This window comes from Crinia signifera, chromosome 5 (assembly GCF_055691185.1).
Source record: "Crinia signifera chromosome 5, ASM5569118v1, whole genome shotgun sequence".
Lineage (NCBI taxonomy): Eukaryota > Metazoa > Chordata > Amphibia > Anura > Myobatrachidae > Crinia > Crinia signifera.
Genome location: NC_139221.1, coordinates 298,705,128 through 298,732,644, shown reverse-complemented (window position 1 = coordinate 298,732,644; position 27,517 = coordinate 298,705,128). Strand labels below are relative to the sequence as shown.

General features: G+C 51.9%; 1 protein-coding gene across 1 annotated transcript; it reads right to left on the bottom strand.

Moving 5' to 3' along the window:
- Nucleotides 1-710: 710 nt before the first annotated feature.
- LOC146005819 (uncharacterized) lies at nucleotides 711-25,358 on the bottom strand. The gene is made up of 5 exons (XM_083145244.1): nucleotides 25,126-25,358; nucleotides 22,933-23,044; nucleotides 4,491-4,610; nucleotides 2,173-2,251; nucleotides 711-1,851 (listed from the first exon to the last, which is right to left on the bottom strand). The coding sequence occupies exons 1-5, from the start codon at nucleotides 25,356-25,358 to the stop codon at nucleotides 1,760-1,762; spliced, it is 636 nt and encodes a 211-aa protein (XP_083001370.1). The 3' UTR covers nucleotides 711-1,759.
- Nucleotides 25,359-27,517: the final 2,159 nt, after the last annotated feature.

Genomic DNA, 27,517 nt, shown 5'->3' with positions numbered 1-27,517 from the left:
CCTCACCTGTGTCCGGGCAGCACAGTGCTGTGCTGCCCGGACCTGTGACCTCTTCCTCCCTGCACTATGATCCTCTTCCAGGTGCAGGGAGTAGGAGAGCCCGGTGCAGCAGCACCGGGTAAGGGAGGGAGGGGAGAGCCGCCGGGTCCCGATGGGACCCGCTGTCTCTCACCGCAAAGGCCATAATTATCGCATATGTTACAGCATATGCGATAATTATGTAGGCGATGGGGGGCGATGTGCGGCGGTAAGGGGGCGCGGATGTTAGAGCATACGGTACTTGTTTCCTAGCACGTTGCCCAGAATTTCTATATACGGCACCATAACGAAATCGCATCGCATGCGATTTGATCGTATGCGATGCGATATATATATATATATATTTTAAATACAATAATATGATTGTATGTTCCAAAAAATAGGTTTAACGCACCCCCCCCCACTATCAACGCCACCCTGAAGCATGGCGAGCGCAGTGGAACGTGTCCTCCGACGTTTTCATTACCCCAATATCCACGTCGGCGTGGAGTCGATGTTATGTAGTGTGGCGAGCATAGCGAGCCACCAAGCCCGAAGTGTGGCGAGCGCAGCGAGCCCCGAGAGGGGATGCGGATTACTTTACATGGATTCCGCATCCCCGTGCGGGGCTCGCTGCGCTCGCCACACTATATAAAATCAACTACTCCACGCCGACGTGGATAGTGGGGTAATGGAAAAGTCGGAGGACGCGTTCCGCCACCCCTAGTGGGGCTCGTTCCGCTTGCCACGCTTCGGGGTGTCGTGGATAGTGGGGGGGGGGGATGCGTTAAACCGAATTCCATGTCACCATTACAAAGATAGGATGCAATAAAAAATTGCATCCCATCGCATGGCATGCCAGTAATGGCATCAGATGCGATGTGATGCGATTGACGGGCGCTCTACACAATTCAGCATTGTAACTGTTCACCATTTTCCGCTCTCAGGGGTAGCTGTATGAAGAAGTGATAAGGGAGGAGAAGTGAGCCAGAGGAGAAGTGGCCCATAGCAACCAATCGGCTGCTCTGTATCCTTTTATATTATGCAAATTACAGATGTTACTTCAGTGCTGATTGGTTGCCATGGGCCACTTCTCCTCTTATCACTGCTGCATACATCTAGTTTTTAAAATGTGACTGTTGCTTTAAGATCGACCAACTTCAGACATCACCAACCTGTTCGGTGGCTTCCTGCTCTAGAACATCTAGATTACTTTATTATTGTCCACAGTAATTGATGTATTGGTTATTATAGAGCATGAAAGACTAGAATCACCGTTTCTAATTAAAATTCTATCAGATAAGGTTCTGTAGTAAAAGTGACGCGTTTCGCTGATGGAATCGTGGCTCCAGTCTTCCATTCTTTGGGAGACTTAATAATGAATCACTCATTAGAACTGATATTGAAGGAACAATACTGCCACAAGCATGGGGCTAAATATGAAGGATTCAGCATCATTAAAAACAGCTCAATGACACCTTGAGCAATTGGAAGCTAGCAACCATATTTGATATGTACTAATCATTGAGAAGTGATAAAGTGGAGAGTGATAAACTACCGACCAACCAGATCCTATTATTTTTCAAACCCAGCCTGTAATGTGACAGTTAGGAGCTGATTGGCTGATGCTTTACCACTATCCACTTTTTCACTTTTCAATGCTTAAATGCCCCTAAGTGTGTTTTTCCGTTAGGCTGCTAATTTGCTTATTTAAATACATTTTAAAAATGATCCTTGAGCATCAGTATATGGTACAATTGGCGGAAGAATACTGAGTGCACTTGAAATCATTTGATGTTTCTGTGAATCCTGGAACAGAGTCCAAACCGCAACCTAACAAAACAAAAAAAAAACATGGAAAAAGGTGAGATACATTTATACTAGTACTATAAAGCCCATACACAACCCTGTATAGTTAATAATATAGTCCGCGGATGGACACACTGAAAGTAATCTGTACACGATATCACACAGTGACATCACTAGGAGGGGTCGTTACCGATGTGCAAGAACGCGCATTATTAATGATATTGAGTGTAAACACTAGAAGATATAGTAAAATATATCGCTCAAATATATTTTGCTAAACCTTTTAGTATGTATGGGGCTTAAATTATGTACGAAAGCTGTGAATTATTAATACTGCCATCTTACCCTCAATAAGATTGCGGAGATTGCAGTAGTTGATCCCATTATCTAACACGATATACCATGGTTCGGATACTGAGAATGCCTGTAATATGATTGTTTAGTTTATAAATATAAAACATTTATCTCTTGTACAAATAGTAGCTCTGTAGCTTGTAATTAGACACATAGTTATTGCAGACACACAGTAGCACACGCAGGGGGGGTCTCTGAGTACCCAGAAACCTGACAGTAAAGCGAGACCTGGCACGATATTACCAAGCCTCGATTCCCTCATGTCAAGCTGCCATGATTTGCGGGTCGATGGGGCGGAGCCAATATATGACAATTACATAAATTGCGTCATTTTGGATATTCCCGATAGATCCATGATAGTTTTGGGGTAGCCCCTCCCAACCCTCTGAGAGTAGCTGTATCTCACACATCCTGCCCACTTCCTAGTGAAGGAGCATGATTGTATGTTACTCACCGGTATCGTGGGGCAGGGTTATATGACTGCATCACATCATTTAGCTCTGCACCCCTCACTACAGACTTGCGAATTGAGGGTGTTTCCATGTTGCGGGTGGGGCCTCAGGACTAGACCATTTGATTCCACCCCCTGAAGCATAGTTACCTCCCCTCCTGCATTCTGCAGGAGACTGCCTGAAATAGCAGCAATCTCCCTCTCTCCCTCATTAGTCTAGCAATCTCCCTCATTTCACCTACCCCACATTACACTGTTACATTTTTTGGGGAAAAAAGGAACGAGAGACAGATACATTTACATTGAATCATCAGCACCATTTCCCAGCACGTTACTAAGTATAGTATCTCTTACTAACTGTTTTGGGGCTCATCTACATTTGGATATAAGTCATTTTACAAGATTCCTCTCAGATGTAGCAGTACACACCCACGCTTCTGTGTGACATGTTCACAATCTCTTTTCCCAATCTCTCCACCCTTTGGGTGGAGCATGACACACTCAATGGGGCACGTTGCAAAATTCTACTACCAACTATAATCTCCCTGAAACTAGTTTTCAAAGTAGGCAAGTATGCCCTGAAGTGCCTTGTAATGTCTGGTCTCTACGATTGGCATGGTTCAGGCTGCCTATGGGGTGTGTTTACAAACATTCAGGCAAACAGCCTATGGGTGTGTGAGCAGTCCAGTGACACAGAGCACAAAACTTTGGGGGCGACACCGTCTCTGCATCCACGGTTCCTGAATCTGGCTAGCAGGGTGGCTGAATTGTCAACCTACAGCCAGCATTGCTTCTGCAGTGCTGGCCAGAACAACCTTTGGTGGTGGTCTTCTCATTGGCTGGTGGCCTGGCCACCTTGACCTAGCTGACTACAGAATTCTGAGTATCAACCTTGCGATGAACTTTCTATCACACATACTGTAGGGCGAGATGCACTAAGCTTCAAAAGTGATAGGGACAGATTCTGATAGTGATAAAAAGCCAGCCAATCAGCTCCTGCCTGACATTTTTCAAACACAGTCTGTGACATGGCAGGTAGGAGCTGATTGTCTGGTTGTTTATCACTCCATATTTTATCACTTTTGAAGCTTAGAGAATCTGGCCCATAAAATGGAGAGTGAATAAACAACCAACCAATCAGCTCCTGCCTGACAGTTTTCAAAAACAGTCTGTGACTTAGCAGGTAGGAGCTGATTGGTTGGTTGTTTATCACTCTCCATTTTATCACTTTTGAAGCTTTCACTTTGTATTAATCTGTGTCTCAGCATTATGTACAGTATATTAACTGTCTGACACCTGTCAGTCAAAGTACTATACTGAGGACTATATATCATGTTATAGACCAGTGGTGTGGCACTTGGTCCTCAGGTACAGTATGTGTGACCAGGGCCCTCTTAACAGCATTGTAGGCCCTGGGCAAAACAATGCATTTGTGGCCCCATCACAGCCACAAATGCATTGTAAACCAACAAAAAAAAAACACCACACCTGTGGTCCTGCGCAATTTCTCCACATGCTTCCATTCAGTGAATCGCTGTCAGAACTCTGATTGGTGGATAGCTGCAGCCATCCACCAATCAGCATGTGGACAGCAATGTACTGTTTGGCTGCAGGCTGGGAGGCTGGTTAGGTATTCCATGGATGCTGCATGACACAATCTGTTATTTACAGCATTCATGACCAAGAAACTCAGAAGGCAGATGCCCACAACCCAATCTGCCACAGCTCGCAGGCCCCTAGAATTGGGTGGGCCTTGGGCAGCTGCCCATTGAGCCCATATGTTAAGATGGCTTTGCGTGTGACTTATATGATATAGAGTTCATACAGACAACTGAATACATTACATTGTGATACTTACAGACACCTGACAGGATTTCTTTGCCTCATCTGGCATCAGCTTAAATGTCAGATCATCCACATAGTTGTGTATTAGGTTCCTGTGCTTTGCCACAATGTAATGCTTGTTGGCCGACTGGAGCTAATAAAATAAAAGATAAAACATCTCAATCTTTTTAATACCCCTATCTGGCCTAAAGAGACAGGAGATAGGACACTAACCTGGGTTGTTAGTCCCGGGAATAACCCTGGTCGGTTGAAGGGTAAAGACTCCAATACATTAGTCCGACTTGTCCTAAGGACAAGTTGGACCTGATTGTTCCGGCAGGTCGCCGGGTGGCGTCACAAGCAATTAGGCACTTCATGTGCCAAGTTTTGCATGTGATAAATCACACACAAAAAAAGGCCATACAAACGAACGAGAGAGGTCTCAGCCAATCAGTGGCTTCCTATTCATTTGTATGGCCTTTTTTTTTTTTAAGTGCGCACGCTGCCTGGCATCCCCTGCCTGGCTCCATGGTCCCCTCGCTGCTCTCTGGGCTCTGCAACCCTTCCTGCTCCCTCTGCCTGGCTCTCGGGTCACCAACATCCCCTGCCGGCTCCGGGCTGCACATAAGATTTAGCAAGTCTGACCTCCCAACTTCGATCCGATGTGCACGGGACCGCGCATTGGGTTGGACGGGATGACTACAGGTGTGATTCATCCGAATCGGGTGAAATCATACCTCCCAACTTTTGGCTTGAGGAAATAGGGACACTCGCGCGGCGAAGCCGCGCGAGCGCCCGAAAAGGGGGCGGGCGTATGCAAATGAGGGCGCGGCTTATGCTAATTAGCCGCGACCTCATTTTCATACGAGAATAGACGCTGTGCGCATGCGCACAGCGTCTATTCTACTAGATTGGGGGGTCTCCCAACTGCCACCCCCCGCAGCGGGACAATGCCTGCCGCGGGTGGGACAGAGGGACAGGACCCGAAAATCGGGACTGTCCCTCTAAAATCGGGACAGTTGGGAGGTATGTGAAATCGTGCCCAAATCACATAGTGTATGGGGGCCTTAACATGACTCTGGACTGTCACCCCAGGCAGACCATTTGTTACATAGGGCCCGATTCAGTCCTGATTGCTACTGTGCGAATTCGCGAGACGATCAATTATCGAACAACTGTGTATGCATACAGATTGTAGCGTGCATGCTCGAGGCCAAACAGCAACAAATATCAGCAATTTCTGTATTCACAAGTCTCTCGGAAACGTGACTGTCAGGAACCTGTCATTTGTGGTTGGTAACCAGACCAACGTTTACTCCCAGTTTTCTGGGAGTGTCTGTAAAAATGTGGCGTGCTAAAGCATTTTAAAGGAGGGGCTGTGACATAAGTTCCGGCCTGGATTAGCCTGTCTCTGTCACTCCGGCCTGGATCAGCTTGTCTCTGTCACTCCGGCCTGGAGCAGCCAGTCTCTGTCACTCCGGCCTGGAGCAGCCAGTCTCTGTCACTCCGGCCTGGAGCAGCCAGTCTCTGTCACTCCGGCCTGGAGCAGCCAGTCTCTGTCACTCCGGCCTGGAGCAGCCAGTCTCTGTCACTCCGGCCTGGAGCAGCCAGTCTCTGTCACTCCGGCCTGGAGCAGCCAGTCTCTGTCACTCCGGCCTGGATCATCCTGTCTCTGTCACTCCGGCCTGGATCGGCCTGTCTCTGTCACTCCGGCCTGGATCGGCCTGTCTCTGTCACTACAGCCGGGATCGTCCTGTCTCTGTCACTCCGACCTGGATCGGCCTGTCTCTGTCACTCCGGCCTGGATCGGCCTGTCTCTGTCACTCCGGCCTGGATCTGCAAGTCTCTGTCACTCCGGCCTGGATCGGCCAGTCTCTGTCACTCCGGCCGGGATCGTCCTGTCTCTGTCACTCCGGCCTGGATCAGCCTGTCTCTGTCACTCCGGCCTGTATCAGCCTGTTCTTGTCACTCAGGCCTGGATCACATACCCTCCAACATTTCAAATCCAGAAATCGGTACAACTTCAGAAAAGAGGCGTGGCCACGGGTGAAGGGGCGTGGCCACATCCCCTTTCGTATACTTTTGATGGACAGTTTTTCTTCAGAAAGATTTAGAATTATCCTCTCTGATTACCAGCACATAATCCAGCAGCATAAGCTATCAGCATATACCTGATGCTGCTCCCCTCTCTAGTGCTTCTCCGTGCTGCAGACTCTCCGGCTGCTGCTCTCACACGCAGCCGCCTGCGGGGAGGGTAGATGCTAAATTATAGTGGGCTAAAGGACCTGTGATGACATCACACCCACGTGACCCGCAGTGATCAGTGGGAGGAGTCAATACACTGAGTTCCATTTCCTCCTTCCTTTCCTACTGCAGGCAGGAGCAGCATGTGCTGCGGACTGGGTGTGAGACATCCCAGGTATCAGGTACACCCAGCGGCACCCCCTCCCCTCTCACCTGCCCGGTGGGCACCCCCTACGTCACCTGCTCTTACCACCCACCTTACCCGGCGGAACAAAACACCCCCCACCCCTCCTTCGACGGGCACCTTCTCGCCCGGCAGCACCCTCCGCTCCCGTTCTTACCCTGCACCACCACCCGCACATTCTGCCCCCACACTGTCTGCCCCTGCGCACACTGCCCCCACACTGTCTGCCCCTGCGCACACTGCCCCCACACTGTCTGCCCCTGCGCACACTGCCCCCACACTGTCTGCCCCTGCGCACACTGCCCCCACACTGTCTGCCCCTGCGCACACTGCCCCCACACTGTCTGCCCCTGCGCATACTGCCCCCACACTGTCTGCCCCTGCGCATACTGCCCCCACACTGTCTGCCCCTGCGCATACTGCCCCCACACTGTCTGCCCCTGCGCATACTGCCCCCACACTGTCTGCCCCTGCGCATACTGCCCCCACACTGTCTGCCCCTGCGCATACTGCCCCCACACTGTCTGCCCCTGCGCATACTGCCCCCACACTGTCTGCCCCTGCGCATACTGCCCCCACACTGTCTGCCCCTGCGCATACTGCCCCCACACTGTCTGCCCCTGCGCATACTGCCCCCACACTGTCTGCCCCTGCGCATACTGCCCCCACACTGTCTGCCCCTGCGCATACTGCCCCCACACTGTCTGCCCCTGCGCATACTGCCCCCACACTGTCTGCCCCTGCGCATACTGCCCCCACACTGTCTGCCCCTGCGCATACTGCCCCCACACTGTCTGCCCCTGCGCATACTGCCCCCACACTGTCTGCCCCTGCGCATACTGCCCCCACACTGTCTGCCCTGCGCACACTGCCCCCACACTGTCTGACCCTGCGCACACTGCCCCCACACTGTCTGACCCTGCGCACACTGCCCCCACACTGTCTGCCCCTGCGCACACTGCCCCCACACTGTCTGCCCCTGCGCACACTGCCCCCACACTGTCTGCCCCTGCGCACACTGCCCCCACACTGTCTGCCCCTGCGCACACTGCCCCCACACTGTCTGCCCCTGCGCACACTGCCCCCACACTGTCTGCCCCTGCGCACACTGCCCCCACACTGTCTGCCCCTGCGCACACTGCCCCCACACTGTCTGCCCCTGCGCATACTGCCCCCACACTGTCTGCCCCTGCGCATACTGCCCCCACACTGTCTGCCCCTGCGCATACTGCCCCCACACTGTCTGCCCCTGCGCATACTGCCCCCACACTGTCTGCCCCTGCGCATACTGCCCCCACACTGTCTGCCCCTGCGCATACTGCCCCCACACTGTCTGCCCCTGCGCATACTGCCCCCACACTGTCTGCCCCTGCGCATACTGCCCCCACACTGTCTGCCCCTGCGCATACTGCCCCCACACTGTCTGCCCCTGCGCATACTGCCCCCACACTGTCTGCCCCTGCGCATACTGCCCCCACACTGTCTGCCCCTGCGCATACTGCCCCCACACTGTCTGCCCCTGCGCATACTGCCCCCACACTGTCTGCCCCTGCGCATACTGCCCCCACACTGTCTGCCCCTGCGCATACTGCCCCCACACTGTCTGCCCCTGCGCATACTGCCCCCACACTGTCTGCCCCTGCGCATACTGCCCCCACACTGTCTGCCCCTGCGCATACTGCCCCCACACTGTCTGCCCCTGCGCATACTGCCCCCACACTGTCTGCCCTGCGCACACTGCCCCCACACTGTCTGACCCTGCGCACACTGCCCCCACACTGTCTGACCCTGCGCACACTGCCCCCACACTGTCTGACCCTGCGCACACTGCCCCCACACTGTCTGACCCTGCGCACACTGCCCCCACACTGTCTGACCCTGCGCACACTGCCCCCACACTGTCTGACCCTGCGCACACTGCCCCCACACTGTCTGCCCCTGCGCACACTGCCCCCACACTGTCTGCCCCTGCGCACACTGCCCCCACACTGTCTGCCCCTGCGCACACTGCCCCCACACTGTCTGCCCCTGCGCACACTGTCCCCACACTGTCTGCCCCTGCGCATACTGTCCCCACACTGTCTGCCCCTGCGCATACTGTCCCCACACTGTCCCCCTTGCGCATACTGTCCCCCTTGCACGCACTGTCCCCCTTGCACATACTGCCCTCTACTGCACAAAATACCCCCATACTGCCCCCCTTGCGCATACTACACCTACTGCTCAAAATGCCCCCACACTTCTCAAAACACCCCCGGCGGGGCTAGTCCCACGGGCTTCTCACCCCCTGAGCCCTGCCCCCCACTTACCTGGTCATCCTCCCTGCTTCTTACTCGACCGGGGCATGCCCCCCCCCTTACCTCTGTCCTGTCTGGCTGGCACACCACCAGCTTCTCGCCCATCTTGCGGCACCCCTTCCCCCCTTTACTTACCCAGGCACCCAAAATCCTCTGCTTCCTGACGGCATCCCCACCAGCATCTCACGCGGCAGCACACACACACACCCCTTCTTACCCTGTGGCGACCCCTTCTTCCCGCTCGACGGACCACCCCCCACTTTACCTGGCGTGCCCCCTCCCTGCCTGATGGCACCTCCTGCCCGGCGGCACCCCCCGCACTTGCCTGGCGGCACACTCCCCCTACTTACCCAGGCACCCCAAACTCCCTGCTTCTCGCCCATCCGGGGGCAGCCCCTCACTGCTTCTACCTTACTTACCCAGGTGCCCCCTCCTCCATGCTTCTCACCCGCCCGGTGGGCACTCCCCCCTGACCTCTGTTCTTACCACCCACCCCCGTACCTTATCCCGGTGGCACAATTCCCCCCCGCTCGATGGGCACCTTCTAGGCCGTTGGCACCCTCCCCCCCCCCTGTTCTTACCCTTCGCCACTACCCGCTCCCCCCCCCCCCCCCCCCCCCCCCGGTCATCCTCCCTGCTTCTCACCCGCTTGGTGGGCATCGCCCAGGGGGATCCCCCGTTGCCTCCATCCTGTCCGGCTGGCACCCCACCAGCTTCGAACCCGGCAGCATACTCCCTTCTTACCCTGTGGAACCCCCTTCTTCCCGCTCGACAGGTACCCCCCCCCCCCTTCTTACCTGGCATGGCCCCTTCCTGCCTCTCGCCCAACGGCACCCTCTGCGCTTCTCAACGCTCCCGGCTGGCACCCCGCCCTTCTCACCCTGCCCTTATCCAAACACCCCTGGCGGGACTACCTCTGCGCTTTAACCCCCCTCCACGCGCTTCTCACCCCCTGTGACACCTCCCTTACCCCGTTATCCTCCCTGCTTCTCACCCGCCCAGCGGGCATCGCCCAGGGGCTCCCCCCCTCTTTCCTCTCTCCTGTACGGTTGGCACCCCACCAGCTTCTCACCAGGCAGCAGCCACCACGCCCCTCCATTCTTATCCTATGGCACCCCTTTCTTCCGGCCCAACAGGCACCCCCTCCCCGCTTCTTACCTGGCATACCCCCTCCCCGCTTCTCACCAGACAGCATCTCCTGACCCGGCCACCCCCCGCAATTCTCACCCATCTGACGCCCCAAACCCCCTGCTTATCTCCCCTCCAGCGTCATCCTCCCTCTGCTTCTACCGTACTTACCCAGGCAACCCCCTTGCCTCTCACCTGCACGGTGACACCCCTGTCCCCTGTTCTTACCCTGTGGCACCTCCTGCTTCTCACCACACCCCCCCCCCCCCCGCTTCTCACCTGTCTGGCGGATACCCCACCACCCTCCCGTGCTTCACACCCCCCTCCCCCCCACACTTACCCGGTCATTCCCCCGCCTCTCAACTCCCCCCCCCCCTACCCTTCCCACACCCTCCCGGCGGGCATCTCAAACCCCCTGCCTGTTTACCCGGGCACCACCCCTTGCTTCTCACCTACTCGGCGGCATACCCCCCTTGCACTCCCTGCTTCCCAACAACCCCCACTTCTCACCTGTCTGGCGGGCACCCCCCAGCTTCTCAACCGGTGGGCACCCCCCACCACTTACTTCCTGTTTCTCACCCCATGGTCCTCACCCGGTGGCAAGCTTCTCCCAAACTCGCCTGGTTCTTAACCTGTGTGGCACTCCCCGTTCTCACCCGGCGGCACACCCCCATCCGCTTCTCACTCGCTGGTCACCCAACAGCTGCACCCTTCCCTCCTCCTCCATCCAACACCCGGCGCCTGCACCCTGCCCCTCCATTCATCTCCTACCTGGTGCTAGCAGCCTGCACACAAAACGTCCTCCCCATATTTCACACCCAGCACCAGCAGCCTTCCTCCTTCCATTTCACACCCGGTGCCAGCAGCCTTCACACCCCCAAAGAGTGCTGGGAGTCACTTTTACAAAATTGGTGGGTCCCCGGGATGCGCTTTTCTATAGCACAGCAGGAGAGCCAGGGGCCAGCTGTGCGTGGGTCCTCAGGGATGCACTGTGTTCTGCCCAGCTGCAAAGCAGGAGAGCCCAGGGGACAGCGCTGGTAAAAGGGAACCCCACCAATGCTGGTGAGAATGAGACCTGCCTCCTCTCCCCCTTTTGTGTTGCCCCCTCTTGCCTTCTTTACCCCTCCGTTTTTCCCTCTTTCCCCTGTCTCTCACCCTCTCTCTCTTCCCTGCTGCTGACTTTTTTTTCTCTCTCTCCTCTGCTCTCTTCCCCCCTGCCCCCTCTGTATCAACCCTCACTCTGCCACAGTCTGTCTCTCTCCTCCCCATCTTTCACCACGCTTCCTCTCTCTCCCTGGCGCTGTCTCTTTCGTTCTCTTCCTGATACCATCTCTTACTTCATCTTTGACACTCTCGTTTTCTTTCCCAGGCACCTTCTCTCCCCCATTCTCTCCCTGACACGCTCACTCTTGCTCCCATCTTTCTTTCTCTCTCTCTCTCTCTCTCTCCCTCACTGACATTCTTACTCCTGCTTGTAACTCTGTCCCTCTTTTGCTCTTCTTCCTTTCTCTGACACCCTACCCCTTGCACCACTTTTTCCAAGAAGCCCTCTCCCTCTTTCTCGCACCCCTTGCCCTTTCTTGCTCCTCTTTTTTGCAGTATTTCCCCAACACCCTCTTTGACATCACTCCACTCCCTCTTTCTTCTGACCCCCCCACCCAAGAGACTGCACCCTATCACAACCGACCACAGTGTTTCATTCCCCTTCCCACTGGCTTCACACCCAGTTGCATTGTCCCCCCCTTCTCCTAACTGTGCCCCACCTCCGATCTCCTACTCGGCAGCAGTGTCGCCCCCCTCTCTCCTAGTCACAGTAATCGCACTCAGTGAAAAATAAAGTGTGTGTCCCCCGGAACCCCTCTTTGTTAAGTTGGGGTCCTACTCCACAGTTTTTGGGTCCCATCACATAACGCTTTTGAGCAGTGGCGTAACTACAGAGGGTACAGGGGGATGGCACCGCTATGGGTCACGGCCGCTTGGGGGGCCCCATGGCCCTGGAAGGCAATCCCCTGCACCCTTTTTATTCTCCAGGTGTTTTTTTATATTAATATTGCCGATCGGGCATGGCTGCTCTGCCAACCGACTGCCCAACCCCCCCTTAATTAACTGCCCCCTCCCTTCAGTGGCTGCACAAGAGACCCTGCACTACCAGTGAGGATGATGGCACATGAGACCTGCGCCACCGGTGCCTGGGCAGAGGAGACCTACTACACTACTGTTTGTACTGGGGGGGGCTCCCCTCGAAACACAAACACCTACTCTCCCTCACCACCCTTCTTGCCTCCCCTCCTTCTCCTCCCCAACACTGCCTCTATCCCCTCTCTCTCACCCGCCTCTGTGTCAACTCTCCCCTCTTTTTTTTTTTTGCTGACTCAACCCCTTTTCTCTCTCCCCCCGCCCCCTTCTCTTCCGTGCTCTCGCTTGTCGCTCCCCTACTGCCTCTCCTCTCTCCCCTGCGCCTCTCTCTCCTCTTTCTGTCAGCAATATCTCTCATCTCCTCTTTATTTCTCTCTCTGCCCCTAGCCTTTCTCCTTTTTCTCCTTTTTCTCCTTCCCGCTTTTTCCCTTTCCTCCCTCTCTTAAGGACAGATGTATCAAGCTTCAAAAGTGATAAAATTGAGAGTGATAAACAGCTAGCCAATCAGTTCCTCCCTGTTATTTTTCAAACCCAGCCTGTAACATGACAGGTAGGAGCTTATTGGCTGTCTGTTTATCACTGTCCATTTTATCACTTTTGAAGCTTGATACATCTGGCCCTAAATTACACTCATAAAACACTGCTGCCTCTCCCTCTTATTCCTCTCCCACTGCTGGCTGTGAGTGGGGCACTGCTGCCTCTGGCAACTGAACTAATGGGCCCTACACACGGACCGATATTCAGCCACTTTCTGAGCGATTTTACATAATTTTACTAAACAGCTCAGAAAGTGGCTGAATATCGCTGTGTGTGTAACCCACAAAGCGATATGGATGCGCAGCCCCGCGGGACCCCGATGAATAACAGCCCTGCCTGTAAATTTAAAGTGATCACTCAGAACGCCTTGTACATCTCTGCTGTGTGGTGGCTTCTGAGTGATCACTGAAGGGGTCAACCCGGCCGGTCACACAGCCACCTCGTTCCTATAATGTCTCAGGTACCTGGCTGCCCAACTCTCACTGTCTGCCTGCAGCAGGAAGCTCTGACCAGCGGTAACTTCCTGTCTGGACTCTGCAGCATGTCCCAGGAGGCTGGTGGGTGGCATGCAGCGGTCTCTGGCAGCGCAGAGTTAGGCAGGGTAGCACTGGTGGACAGGGGGTCCCTGCAGCATACGTGAGATTATCGGCGGTGTTCCTGCAGTGGATGGGAACTACTAGTTCCCATCTGCCGCAGAGACCCTGCCGCTGACTTCACATACGCTGCAGGGACCCCCTGCCTGCCAGCGCTACCCGACCCTGTGCTGCCAGACCCCACTGCATGCCACCCACCAGCAGGCAGGGGGTCCCTGCAGCTTATGTGAGATCAGCGGCGGGGTCCCTGCGGCGGATGGGAACTACTAGTTCCCATCTGCCGCAGGGACTCCGTGGTGACTTCTCAGACGCAACAGGGATCCCCTGCCCGCTAGCGCTAACCGCTAGAAGCACCCCTCTACCTCTAAGATGCCCTGTGCACCTCTTCCAAGATGCCCAGCTCCCTCCTCACCCTGAGATGCCCAGATGCAGCACCCGGACCCCTCCCCCACTCACGGCAATTCCGCCCCCACTTGCAGCACCCGGGCCCTCCCCCACTCGTGGCACTTCCGAACCCCTCCTCACCCTAAATAAACTGACCCTTGTGGTGGCCTTGTCTCAGCGGTGGTCTTGGTCCCCCTCATCCAGCGGCGTGGAGGAAATAAAAATTCAAAATGGCCACGGCCAGACAATCATGGCTTGTCATTGCCCCACCCCCTGGAGCTGGCTATATTATCCAGTTCAAGACGGGGCAGCCAGTCCGATGGCGGAGGGGGAGCAGAGAAGAGCTCCAGAAGAACAATCCCTGGGAGGTGGTGGAGGCCATGCAAAAGAGCTTAAAAAGGCAGCTGCCCCAGGTGAAGACTCCGCAGAAGCCCTGGGGGGGCAGGAGCCCCCCAGGGTGAAGACAAGATGAAGTTTAATAAAATATTTAAAAACCTGTGTTTTTTTTATATTTCCTTTACAGGGGGGCTATAGGTACCAGCAAGGGCGTAACTACCATAGGTGCAGGGGGTGCAGCTGCTATGGGGCCCACTTTGCCTGTCAAAGTATCATGTGCTGTATACATTTTTCAGCATTAGATGATAAATAGGGACCCTTAAAAACTTTTGCTATGGGGCCCACATGTATCTAGTTACGCCAATGGGTACCGGCGGGCCATTAATGCCCCACATGCTGGTACCTGTGGTTTTCCCAAGTACCAGCATGTGAGGCAGGCTTTTGGGATACTGGGAAAAGTCTTCAGACCTTGCGGGTACCCTCTAATATCCAAGGTCTTAAGACGATGCCCAGTATCCCATAAGGACTTTGTGAAAAGGAATTACCGGTAGGTATTAAATTCCTATTTTTACGGTTTAAACAAGCTATCAACCCTGTACCCACCGCTCAGGGGTGCAGGGGATAGCCTGGGGCTTCAGTCCAGGCCTGGGTTGATTAGTGTTAGGGTGGGTAATGTTTTGGCCATGGGACCCCATCGAGAGTATTGTCTGGCTACAGCATTATACCACCTTCTAGTGGAGCCTGGTGCTGGTCCCCAAAATACGGGGGACCCCTATTCATTTTGTCCCCTGTATTTTGGAAACCAGGGCCGGCTCAAGAGCCTGGTGCGTGTCCTCCATATCTTGGGAATCAGGACCACTCTGGGCTGGTCATGAGGGGGGGGGGGGGGGGCAGGAGGAGAAGAACCCCACAACATTTTTTTTTGGACTCCGGGCATGGCCACATAGTAGTACAAATTCACATTACACCACACAATAGTGCCTCTTAAACACACTACACCAGCTAGAATCACTTGGACATGCTGAGCCAGGGTTACGCACACCATAATGCCTGTTAGGCATTATGCCACGCACAGTCATGCCCATTATACAACATACCACACCATTATGCCCATAACACAACATGCCACACACCGTAATACCCAGAATTTATGCCACACACCGTAGTGCCCCAGTTCTCCTGCTTATACATACTGTATGATGCCTACAGTAGTGTCCCCCCCACACAATTCCTAAAGTAACGCCATTACAGATAATGCCCACAAATGTTCCACCACATAGGGGCAGATTTATTAATGGGGCTATATACGTTTAAAATAACAGGTCCTGCTTCTCCTGCATAACAAAGAGAAGTGGGCACGCTTATAACCTTGATGTATGATGCAGGTGGCTGTCGATAAGGAGAGATGTTATTTCCTGTCTCCTCAGCTCTCTTTATTGGCGGCCAGGCAGCACTGCGCGAGCGCATTGTAAAAAAAAAAAAAACCTCCCCTGGTCAGCTCTCTGGGCATGCGCAAGATTTTGTTATCGCAAGATCTCCAGCGCAGCCCAGAGCCAGCAGCAGGGCTAGTGCTGTCCCCACAGTGGGGATAGGACAACGCTAGCCCTAAGCTGGAGAAGCAGCTGTTACTACATCGCCCCGGCCGCTAATTGCTGGGGGGGATTACAGAGGACAGCCGCGCCGAGCGTTACTCCTCAGACTGTCCATAGAGCACGTTAGGTGTGCTGTTAACACATATAAAAAACTGTAACCCCCCCAGTTAACCAGCATTAAGTGCAGATATGCACTTAAAATTAGTTGATACTTCTGCCCTATAACAACGCTCCTGCTCCCCTCTTAGCAGACATTTCAAATGTGGTCACTGCCGGACATTAGAGATAGAAAAAGGAAAGGTGTAAAGAGATGGGGTGAGGCGAAGGCAGGTCTTGCTCCAGCATCAGCCTTCCATGCATAGGCGTGCGCAGCACATTTTATTAGGGGGTGCACCGTCAAGGAAGTGTGCATAGCTCCACCTATTGGGCGTGTCTAACACCGCCAATCAGGCGTGTCTTTCATCATCTATTGGCACTCGCTACAATATAAAAGGTCTCTCAGCCACACCATAATCTCCTGCCTGTTTTAGTTCTAATTACTCTGTGTAACAGTACAAATACAGTCATAAACATATATGGATGCTGCAGGTATTTAGTGATATGACAATGGTCTAGTTCAATTAACAATGCAAACACACATATAATTGATTGATGGGCGCTTCTTTAAATGGAATACAGTTCTAACCAAATGTCTTTGGTTAAGGGTATAGTTAGCGGCAGAGGTTTTCATAAGGGTGGGGCACAACATTAGGGGGTGCCTGTGCACCTCTAACACTCAATGTGCGCACACCTATGCTTCTATGCACTGGCTTTTACAGTTCTGCAAAGGCATGCTCTCATGCTTCCCAGCGCTGGCAGCCCGTGCTCACCTGTAATAGCACCAGCTGCCAGCACTGGGGAGCAGTAGAGCACTGGTGGCAGGTAGCATCGGGAGCAGCAGCGGATGACCCAGGGAGGAGAGTTCAGACAGCAGTGGCGGGTGGTCCAGGGAGCAGGAGTGCTCTGGCAGCGAGACCTAGGGAGCAGAGCTCTGGCAGCAGTGGGTGGCCCAGGGAGGAGAGCTCCAGCAGGCCTTAGGGAGCAGCGTGGGTGTCCGGCTCTGCCATGCTGCAGATCAGGGCACAGGACGGCGGCTGCAGCACTCTTCCCACATGTGGCACCTTGGGGGGGGGATTTATCAGTTTTCCTTATACACCAGCTGCAGCAGTGCGCGAGGCGTCCCTGGGGACCCACTCAGTTTAGGGGTCCGCAGTTAGGGCTAAAATTTTGCGAACTCTGCACTCAACCTATTACATTTGGCCCTCTGTCTTTCCTTTCTGTCTCTCCCTCATTGACATTCTCTCTGCTCGCACTCCTCCCTTCTTTTTCTTGAAGCCCCCTCTCCCTCTTTGTAGCTCCTCTCAATTTTTTTGCTCTTTCCCAGACACCCTTTTTGTCTATCAAACCAGTTACTCTCTCTTCTGCCCCACCTAAGAGGGGCAGACTATGTAATGGAACCCATAAACAGTGGAGTGGGGTCCCAACTTTATAAAGTGAGGGGTACCTGGGCCCCACACATTTTTGCACCTAGCATGATCACTGGTTGTGTAAGAGGCGTTACGGTGTTGGGCATAATGTGTAAGGGGCATTACTTTGTGTGTGGCATATTGTTTAAGGGTCATTAATAATAATAAAATAACGAGGGGAGCTTGAATGGAAATATAGAGCTATGGATTGTTTGGATAACCCCCCAAACCGGTTTCTTGACTAGGGCCCCATTGAGCCTAAATCCGGCTCTGCATCCTTCCCACCACCCCTTCCTGCTCTCACAATCATAGGCATGTCCCTCAAAACCTGCACATCCTACCTGCTATAGCATGTAGTATTTGACCCTAAATTGTGGCCTGGAACTCATTTTAAAAAGAAAATTAGGGTCCCCGGGGACGAGCTCTTCTGACCCTTACATGAGCTGGCAATGGCGGGCAGGGCGAGGGAGACATGCAGGAGCGGTTAGGGAGATGGTTACTTGCATGAGAGCACAGCGCTAATGTATGGGAGACCTATTGATGCTGGTAAAAGGAGATCTGCCTTCTATTCCCACATCGCCCTTTCACATCATCTCACTGCCCAGCCCTCTAGCCCACTGTCACCTCAATCCATTTCACCTTACCCCTTGTTATATTACCACTTCCCATCGCCCTCTTCAACTCACCCCCATCACCACCCCTCTACCCCCATCTTTTTGCTCTTTCTCGCTCTCTACCAGTTCTCTTTTCTCTAGCCTATGCTCTCTCTCTCTCCAACCCTCCGTCACCCTCTTGCCCCTTCTGTCCATCCTCTTTTTCTCTCCCCCTGCTCGCCTCTCTCTCCCTCTGACAGGCTCTCTCTTCCCCCTCTCTACCTGGTGCAGCCTCTCTCCCTAAGGGGTTTATTCTAGTTTATTCTTTCTGACAAAATCCTTCTTAGATGGACAAAACCATGTGCACTGCAGGGGGGCAGATGTAACATGTGCAGATAGAATTAGATTTGGGTGAGTTATTTTGTTTCTGTGCAGGGAAAATACTGACTGCTTTATTTTACACTGCAATATAGATCTCACTTTGAAGAAAAACCCCACCCAAATCTAATTCTCTCTGCACAAGTTACATCTGCCCCACCCGCAGTGCACATGGTTTGTCCATCTAAGAAGGATTTTGTCAGAAAGAATGAACTAGAATAACCCCCTAAAAAACACTTACTCCATCTTTAACCATCAATTGTGCACTGAAAATCTTCATTGAATTCTACTTCTTGAAAAAAAAAAGACTAATAAAAATGATTGTATGGACTTCGTTTGTATACATCATTTGAAATAACAGTTAAAGGAGGCTTGAAAAGACCAATTAGGAGATCACGTAACCCCACAAGTTGCCCAGGCCAGGCGCCACCACTAGGCAACTTTAGGCATTTGCCTGGGGTACCGCCCACAGGAGAGCGGCACTTGGGCGCTGGACCCCCCCCTGGATCAAGGTAAGCAGTGCAACTCTCCCCACACCCCCGTGATTAACACAGCTGCCCTTGCCGCATCAACTGCCAGCCCCTTCCCCCCGTGGAGCGATGCATCAGCCGCCAGCCCCTTCCCTCCCATGGAGCAATGCGGCAGCTGCATCACAACCCTCCCCCCCCCCCCCGCGCGGTCATATAACACCCCCCTGTGGAGCGACGTGGCGGCGGCGGCAGATGCATCACCCACGCCTGGGCCGCTCCGGTGCCTTGCACCTTCCCTGAAGGTGCCATCCCACAACTGACAGATGTCTGATTCAAACCTCTGTGTATAGGCACACTTGGATTTATACCATTCTTATTTAGAAATATATATATCTGTGAAGTGACCCATTTACAACTTTTAAGTAATTTATTGTGCCACCTAAACCAATCAGTTACACAATTTGTGTCCCATAGTTCCTATGGAATCCATCCCCCATTCTGCCTCCTTGTGCCTCTAAAATCCAAGTCTGACCTGATAACCCTGGCAGCTCCCCGGGAGAGCTCACATACTATATGGCACTGGATGTAATAAATCCCTGGAAGCTGCAGGCGGAGGTTTCTTAATTTCATTCATCCGCCTGGCTCTTAGTGCCCCCCCTCCCCCTACATCGGATGTGATACATAGTGGGTGCTGAGAAGCACCCTCGATGTGCCGCTGACGACTGCACATAAGGTTTATCTGCTGTATGTATGCTCTCCAGCTCTGATCTGAACGCACGGGACCGCGCATCGGATCAGATGTGATCACATGCAATTTGGGCAAGATTCGAGTGAAATCGGGCCCAAATCACATAGGGTATGGGGGCCTTGACTGTGCCCTGTTTTGACTATATGTTCCTCTTCTGGCTCTCAGAGCCTTTGTCTGTGCCCCTTCTACCTAAATGTGCCAATATACGTGTCCTTTCAGCCAGTTTTCCTTTCCGTATCCTCTCCTCCTGTTTTTTTGTACTATCCTGTCTTTATTTGGCTCCCTCTCTTCTCGCCTCCATGTTCCATCCATTGCCCCCACCACTTGTTGTATGCAACCTCACCTGTTTCAGTAGCACCCACAGCTTGTTCCATTCTCTGATCTGTGGTGCTTCAGTCAGTGCATCCCAATTGCCCGCTATTCAGTGTCCCACTGGTTACCCATGAGTACAGCTGATTCGCTTCTCCTCATCTGTGAGAACCAAGCTAGTCACATAACCGGTTCCTGCCATGGATCCACACTTGCTGGCAGTGGCACCCGGTGGTAACTAACCTTACTCCCACCCCCTGACACCACTGGCCCGAGAAATCCAACTACGCCCACAAGCTCTCCACCTAGAGGAGTGTGGCTGATAGCTTCACCCCGCAATTCTCTTCTGCAAGTCTGATGTATTCACATTAGCAAAGAAAACACGATTTGTGTGTGGGGGTGTCGGACATTTATGGCGTTCCTGGGCACACAACACACTAGGATTGCCCACTAGGATTTAGCCTAGCTATGTCTAAATGGGCTACAAACTTGTGGTCTAAAGGACCTGGTTCTTTACGCAAGTGTCTTGTAAAATGTGATGTACTTTTGGATTTAGCCTACTTATATAAAATGGGCTGGAATCAAGTGGCCTAAAGGACCTGGTCCTTTACACCAGATGCTCATAAAATATCAGGTCCCTTTGCCCACTTGGATTTAGCCTACTTATATAAAATGGGCTATAATTAAGTGGCCTAAAGGACCTGATCCTTTACACCAGATGCTCATAAAATATCAGGTCCCTCTGCCCACTTGGATTTAGCCTACTTATATAAAATGGGCTATAATCAAGTGGCCTAAAGGACCTGGTCCTTTACACCAGATGCTCATAAAATATCAGGTCCCTTTGCCCACTTGGATTTAGCCTACTTATATAAAATGGGCTATAATCAAGTGGCCTAAAGGACCTGGTCCTTTACACCAGATGATCGTAAAATATCAGGTCCCTTTGCCCACTTGGATGTAGCCTACTTATATAAAATGGGCTATAATCAAGTGGCCTAAAGGACCTGGTCCTTTACACCAGATGCTTATAAAATATCAGGTCCCTTTGCCCACTTGGATTTAGCCTACTTATATAAAATGGGCTATAATCAAGTGGCCTACAGGACCTGGTCCTTTACACCAGATGCTCATAAAATATCGGGTCCCTTTGCCCACTTGGATTTAGCCTACTTATATAAAATGGGCTATAATCAAGTGGCCTAAAGGACCTGGTCCTTTACACCAGATGCTTATAAAATATCGGGTCCCTTTGCCCACTTGGATTTAGCCTACTTATATAAAATGGGCTATAATCAAGTGGCCTACAGGACCTGGTCCTTTACACCAGATGCTCATAAAATATCGGGTCCCTTTGCCCACTTAGATTTAGCCTACTTATATAAAATGGTCTGGAATCAAGTGGCCTAAAGGAATTGGTCCTTTACACCAGATGCTCATAAAATATCGGGTCCCTTTGCCCACTTGGATTTAGCCTACTTATATAAAATGGGCTATAATCAAGTGGCCTAAAGGACCTGGTCCTTTCACCAGATGCTCGTAAAATATCGGGTCCCTTTGCCCACTTGGATTTAGCCTACTTATATAAAATGGGATATAATCATGTGGCCTAAAGGACCTGGTCCTTTACACCAGATGATCGTAAAATATCAGGTCCCTTTGCCCACTTGGATTTAGCCTACTTATATAAAATGGGATATAATCAAGTGGGCTGAAGGACCTGGTCCTTTACACCAGATGCTCATAAAATATCAGGTCCCTTTGCCCACTTGGATTTAGCCTACTTATATAAAATGGGCTATAATAAAGTGGCCTAAAGGACCTGGTTCTTTAAGTGAGTCTTTTAGACCACTAGGAAATAGCCTAATTTTATTGAATTGGCTAAATCTAAGTGGATAGAGGGACCGGTCCTATATCCCACTAGGAAATAGCCTAACTTTAATGAATGGGCTAAATCAAACTGGATAGAGGGACCAGGTCCTTTAACCCACTAAGAAATAGCCTAGTTTTATTGAGTAGGCTAAATCAGTGTGGATAGAAGGACCTGTCCTTTAGCCCACTAGGATATAGCCTATTTGTATTGAGTGGGCTAAATCATAGTGCCTGGAGGGACAAGGTCCTTTAGCCCACTATAAAATAGACTCAACCCTGCGGGGAGGGACTGCAAGCGCTCAAGCGCTGCTTGAACCAAGGACCCGGCGGCAGCACAGCCAATCAGTGACCTTGCACAAGTGATTGACGGCGGCTTAGCCAGTTAGGGCTAGCAACAAAAAAAGATGTAGGGGAGCCGCAGCCGCAGGCGTGTGGCTGCTAAGAGGTCAGATATATATACTGTATGGGCGGCGGCCATTTTGTTGTAGTGTATGGACGGGAATAGAGAGAAAATTCGGTACAATCGGTACAGGGAGATTTAGCCGGTACAGACTACTAAAAAACGGTACTGTACCGGCTAAATCGGTACAGTTGGAGGGTATGGGATCAGCCTGTCTCTGTCACTCTGGCCTGGATCGGCCTGTCTCTATCACTCCGGCTTGGATCAGCCTGTCTCTGTCACTCCGGCCTGGATCAGCTTGTCTCTGTCACTCTGGCCTGGATCAGCCTGTCTCTGTCACTCCGGCCTGGATCAGCCTGTCTCTGTCACTCCGGCCTGGATCAGCCTGTCTCTGTCACTCAGTTGTGCAAAGGTCAGGGTTAGGCACACTTGCACAGACTGGGAAAATCATTTGATGGTGAGTGAAATGCGGATGGATTTGCAGCTGGCCGCCGATCAGCAATATTTTCTTATGTCTAAAAAGGTGTCATTTATGTGCTGTCAAACCTACGCATACCAACATATGCAGTCTAGCGAACAGGCCCCAAGTCTTATCCTGTGACAACTGCTAATTATCCATATTATTAGCAATGGCCATTAATAAAAAGAGTGTGTGTTCTGCTAGTCAGCCCCGTTAGTAGAGAGATGCGTATGGTGTATGTCAGCTATTAAAGCAGCTGAAGTGATGAGTGCTGTTAGTCAGCCATGTTAGTAAGAGGCGGCCATCTTACCTCATACAGGCATCTCTCTCCACCTTCTTTTTTACAGTTCTCCACTGAGGTCCACAATTTGATTTGTGTCACTAATGATGTGTACACATTTACACAAGAAATTCCAAAAGTCCTGTAAAAATTGAATAAAAATAAAATTATTTACCCTGATGCAGTCATACTTATAGTTATGCTGTGCAATGTAGATATGGGGCTAAATGTAATAGGTTGCGAGTACATACCTCCCAACTGTCCCAATTTTCCCGGGACAGTCCTGTTTTTTGGGGGCGCATCCCACCCGTGGCTGTAAGTGGGCAATTGCAAGGGGGAGGACAGCAGAGCAGCAGTAAATAGAAGCTGCGTTTACAGTGTCTATTCAGTGCAACAGAGGGGCTGTGGAATGGCCAGCATCTCAGAGAGTGCTGGCCGTACCCCCACATTGGCAAAAATAGGGCGTAATCTCACCAGAGACCCGCAATATTAGGCCACGCCCTTGTCTGTGAGGCCACACCCCCGAATTTCGGGTGCGTGCATGCATTCTTCTTGCTGTTTCACAAAACATATTTATAAAAGTGCATCAACTCACTGAGAATATTATGTGATATCAGGGCTGGAATTAGGGTAGATACTCTACATTGACCAAGTTAAAGTCAAGATCTCGAAAACCAACTGAGAATCTGGGACACTATTAGAAAATGTCAGTCCCTAATTACAGGGCCACCGGCAGGGGGCTGGAGGGGATTGTGAACACTAATTACCCAGGCCCAGACCCGATGGAGGCTTCAGGTGTGGGCCTAGGTCTGCCACTACTCCCCCACCCCCTTCCTTATTGGGCAGAAGCAGCTCCTCAGTCCAGCACTCACTGCTGTGTACGGGGATGCAGAGAGACCAGACTCTGCCTGTGTGAGCAGTGGGGGAGTCACCGTTCTGCCCCTGGTTGAGGAGCTCAAGACACAGCCCTCCTGCACTCCTGTACAAATACCCTTCATTTTTTTCCTAAGAGGGCACTTTATCCAGGCCCAGGAGATCAGTCAACAACAATCCCTTAGTGCATACTTACCTCATGGGGCAGCTGGGGCAGTGAAATAGGGGGTGTGGCCTCACAATGCATGGGTTGGGCTGGGTAGGAATGCAGATTCATGACATCGCATAAGGTGTGGTCTCACTGCAGGCAGAAGCAAGCGGGACATGAATGTGTGCTTGCGTCATTGTCGTCCCCCCCCCCATTCCATTCCAGATTACAAATCACAACATCAACCTTCCAGAACCATCCAGTTCCAGGTTGGCAGTTAATAGGTTGGCAACATGGGATGCGGCCATTAGGTCGACACCATTAGGTCGACATGGGTCTAGGTTGACATAGGAAAATGTCGACATGGTTCTAGGTCGACAGGTCATTAGTTCAACAGGTCATTGGTTCGACAGTGTCTAGGTCGACATGGGGTTTTTCACTGTTTTTTAGCTGACATGTGCCGACAGGCGGTATTTCATGCCCTACCATCCACTAGGTGTGGTGGGAGAATAAAATAGTGTGCCAAGCGCAGCGAGCAATGCGAGGGGATGCGGTGCACTTTAAATTGTGTCCATGTCGACTGTGTTGACATTCAGGTAAAAAAAAAAACAGTGAAAAACCCCATGTCGACCTTTTCACTGTCGACCTAGACATTGTCGAACTAATGACCTGTCGAACTAACGACCTGTCGACCTAATAACCTTTCGACCTAGAACCATGTCGACCTAGACAAATGTCGACCTAGACCCATGTTGACCTAATGGTGTCGAAATAATGACTATCGACCATCCTGCTGTAGACCAAATGATCCCGACCCGGCAACATACAGTATGGCTGACATGGTCAAAACATCAACACAAGCAAGAGGTTGACATGCTATGGTCGACACCTGAAAAGTTCGACATGAGGGTTTTGGGGATTGTTGTCCTATTTTTTTTTTTGTCATCTACCTGGCCTGAGGCATGATGAGGTAAGTGAACCATGCGAGGGGGTGCAGTTGACATTTTTTGTGATGATGTTTGTCACTGTAGACCTTGTGCGTGTCAACATTTTGGGGTCAATCTAGGCATTGTCGACCTAGACTTTGCCGACCTGCTATGCCACAACTGTAGCACTGCGTCTATGTAGCATCATTACTGAACTACGGAACACTTCCTATGTCATATACAGTGTATAGCAGAGAATAAAAGACATAGACTTACCATTCAAGCCTGCACTGGGCATGGAACGGACCCGCAATTACAGACGATGGAAATGATAAAAGCAAGAAGCCTAAAAGTGAGATCTCAGTGTTCCAAGGCATCTTCATATCCAGCTGCACATTCCCAGTGATCCCAGTGACAGCGAGAGCTGGAAAGGATTCGATCTCAGAGTAACTGCGGATGTCACAAGGATCATTGCAACTGAATGGACTGGATGAGTCCAAAGCTGTCATGTGCTTCTTGTCCTCGCCTCTGGCATGGTGCGGTCACTTAGCGTTCCACAGCCATGTCAGCATTCAGACAATGCACTCATTGTTTTCATGGCCCCCATCACAATTTCTTGTTATTCCTTATGGGATCCGGATGACCAGTCATTAGATCAACATCATAGAAACAGAAAAGGTTGACATGCACAAAGTGGACTTTGACAAATGGTCGACTCAAGCAAAAGGTTGACGTGGCCATGGTCGACACATGGAAGGGTTCGACGTGATTTTATTTTGACTGTTTTGGGACTTTCATAATTTATCATCCATATGAGAATGGGGTACTCTTTACCTAGAACGGCGCCCGTCGCGGGCATCGCGGGTACATTTATGCCTGCCCGCGACGCGACCGACGCGATGCCCGCGATTTTCCCATTGAAAACCATGTTAAACTTGAAAAATCGCGTCGGTCGCGTCGCGGCCGGCCATAAACGTACCCGCGATGCCCGCGACGCGATGCTCCCGATTTCCCATAGAGAACAATGTTAAAAGCCGCGATGGACCCGATTTTAGTGTTAAATGCCTCAATCCACCCGATTTGGCCATAGGAATCAATGTTAAATGGGCTACAGAGCCCATTAACCCTTAAATGTCCCCCCAAATTTTTAACGCCACCCCACGATCAACGCCAACCCGAAGCGTGGCGAGCGCAGCGAGCCCGCGAGGGGCGGCGGTACGCGTCCTCCGACCTTTTCATGCCCTACTATCCACGTCGGCGTGGTGTGAGAATAGAATAGTGTGGCGAGCGCAGCGAGCCACCGAGCCCGAAGCGTGGCGAGCGCAGCGAGCCCCGCGAGGGGACGCGGATACCTTCACAGGTAAGCGCGTCCCCTCGCGGGCTTCACAGGTGTCCGTGGCCACGCGGACACCTGTGAAGCCCGCGAGGGGACGCGTATAACTGTGAAGGTATCCGCGTCCCCTCGCGGGGCTCGCTGCGCTCGCCACGCTTCGGGCTCGGTGGCTCGCTGCGCTCGCCACACTATTCTATTCTCAACTCCACGCCGACGTGGATAGTAGGGCATGAAAAGGTCGTAGGACGCGTACCGCCGCCCCTCGCGGGCTCGCTGCGCTCGCCACGCTTCGGGTTGGCGTGGATCGTGGGGTGGCGTACAAAAATTGGGGGGACATTTAAGGGTTAATTGGGGCTATTTGGGCTCTGTAGCCCATTTAACATTGATTCCTATGGGAAAATCGCGGGCATTGAGGCATTTAACGCTAAAATCGCGGTCAATCAGGCTTTTTAACATTGTTCTCTATGGGAAAATCGCGGTAATCGCGGGTACCCGATTTTGATGTACCCGCGATTTACCCGCGATTTACCCGCGATGCCCGCGATTACCGCGATTTTACCCGCGATGCCCGCGATTTCAATCGTGGGCGCCGTTCTAGGTAAAGAGTACCGAGAATGGTAGAGTGGCCCTGAACTTGGCGTGCAAAACAGAGTACCCACTACACTAATTGGGAGTCGACAGGTGTTGACACAAAAACACATGAAAAACTCATGTCAACCTTTTTCGTGTGATGACTTTTTCCCTGTTGACCTTTTTATTTGATAAATCTTGTGCTTATCTACCTTTTTGTTGACCCTGTACATGTCGACCTTTTGGTGTTGACCCATTTATTGTCAACCTAGTCACTTTCCATCTTTTGAGCCACACCCATTTTTTACAACAGTTTACATTTACGGTCTAGGCCAGGTATGTCCAAACTGTGGCCCTCCAGCTGTTGTGAAGCTACAGTTTTGCTATTAGGGAATGCTAAAACTATGGCAAGGCATGCTGGGATGTGTAGTCTCACAACAGCTGGAGGGCCATAGTTTGGACATGCCTGGTCTAGGCTCTAGAGGGAGACAGCAGTTGGTAGAACAGGGAAAGAGGGATGGTATGAGATGTATCAGGTAGAGGGGAAGAGGGCACAGAAGAGATGGGGATTTGGGAACTATGTGAAGGAGAGATGATTGGTCCATTCGGGAAGGGAGCTTCACAGGTCCCGGAGGATGTTTCAGATGCAGGAAAGTGAGGTAGTAATTGGGGCAAGGAGGGGTATAGGTCTGAAGAACATCAGAGTGGGCAAAATAGGGTGTAACTCGAGAAAAGATCTGGCTTCTTCCTTGCTTCCACTTTTGT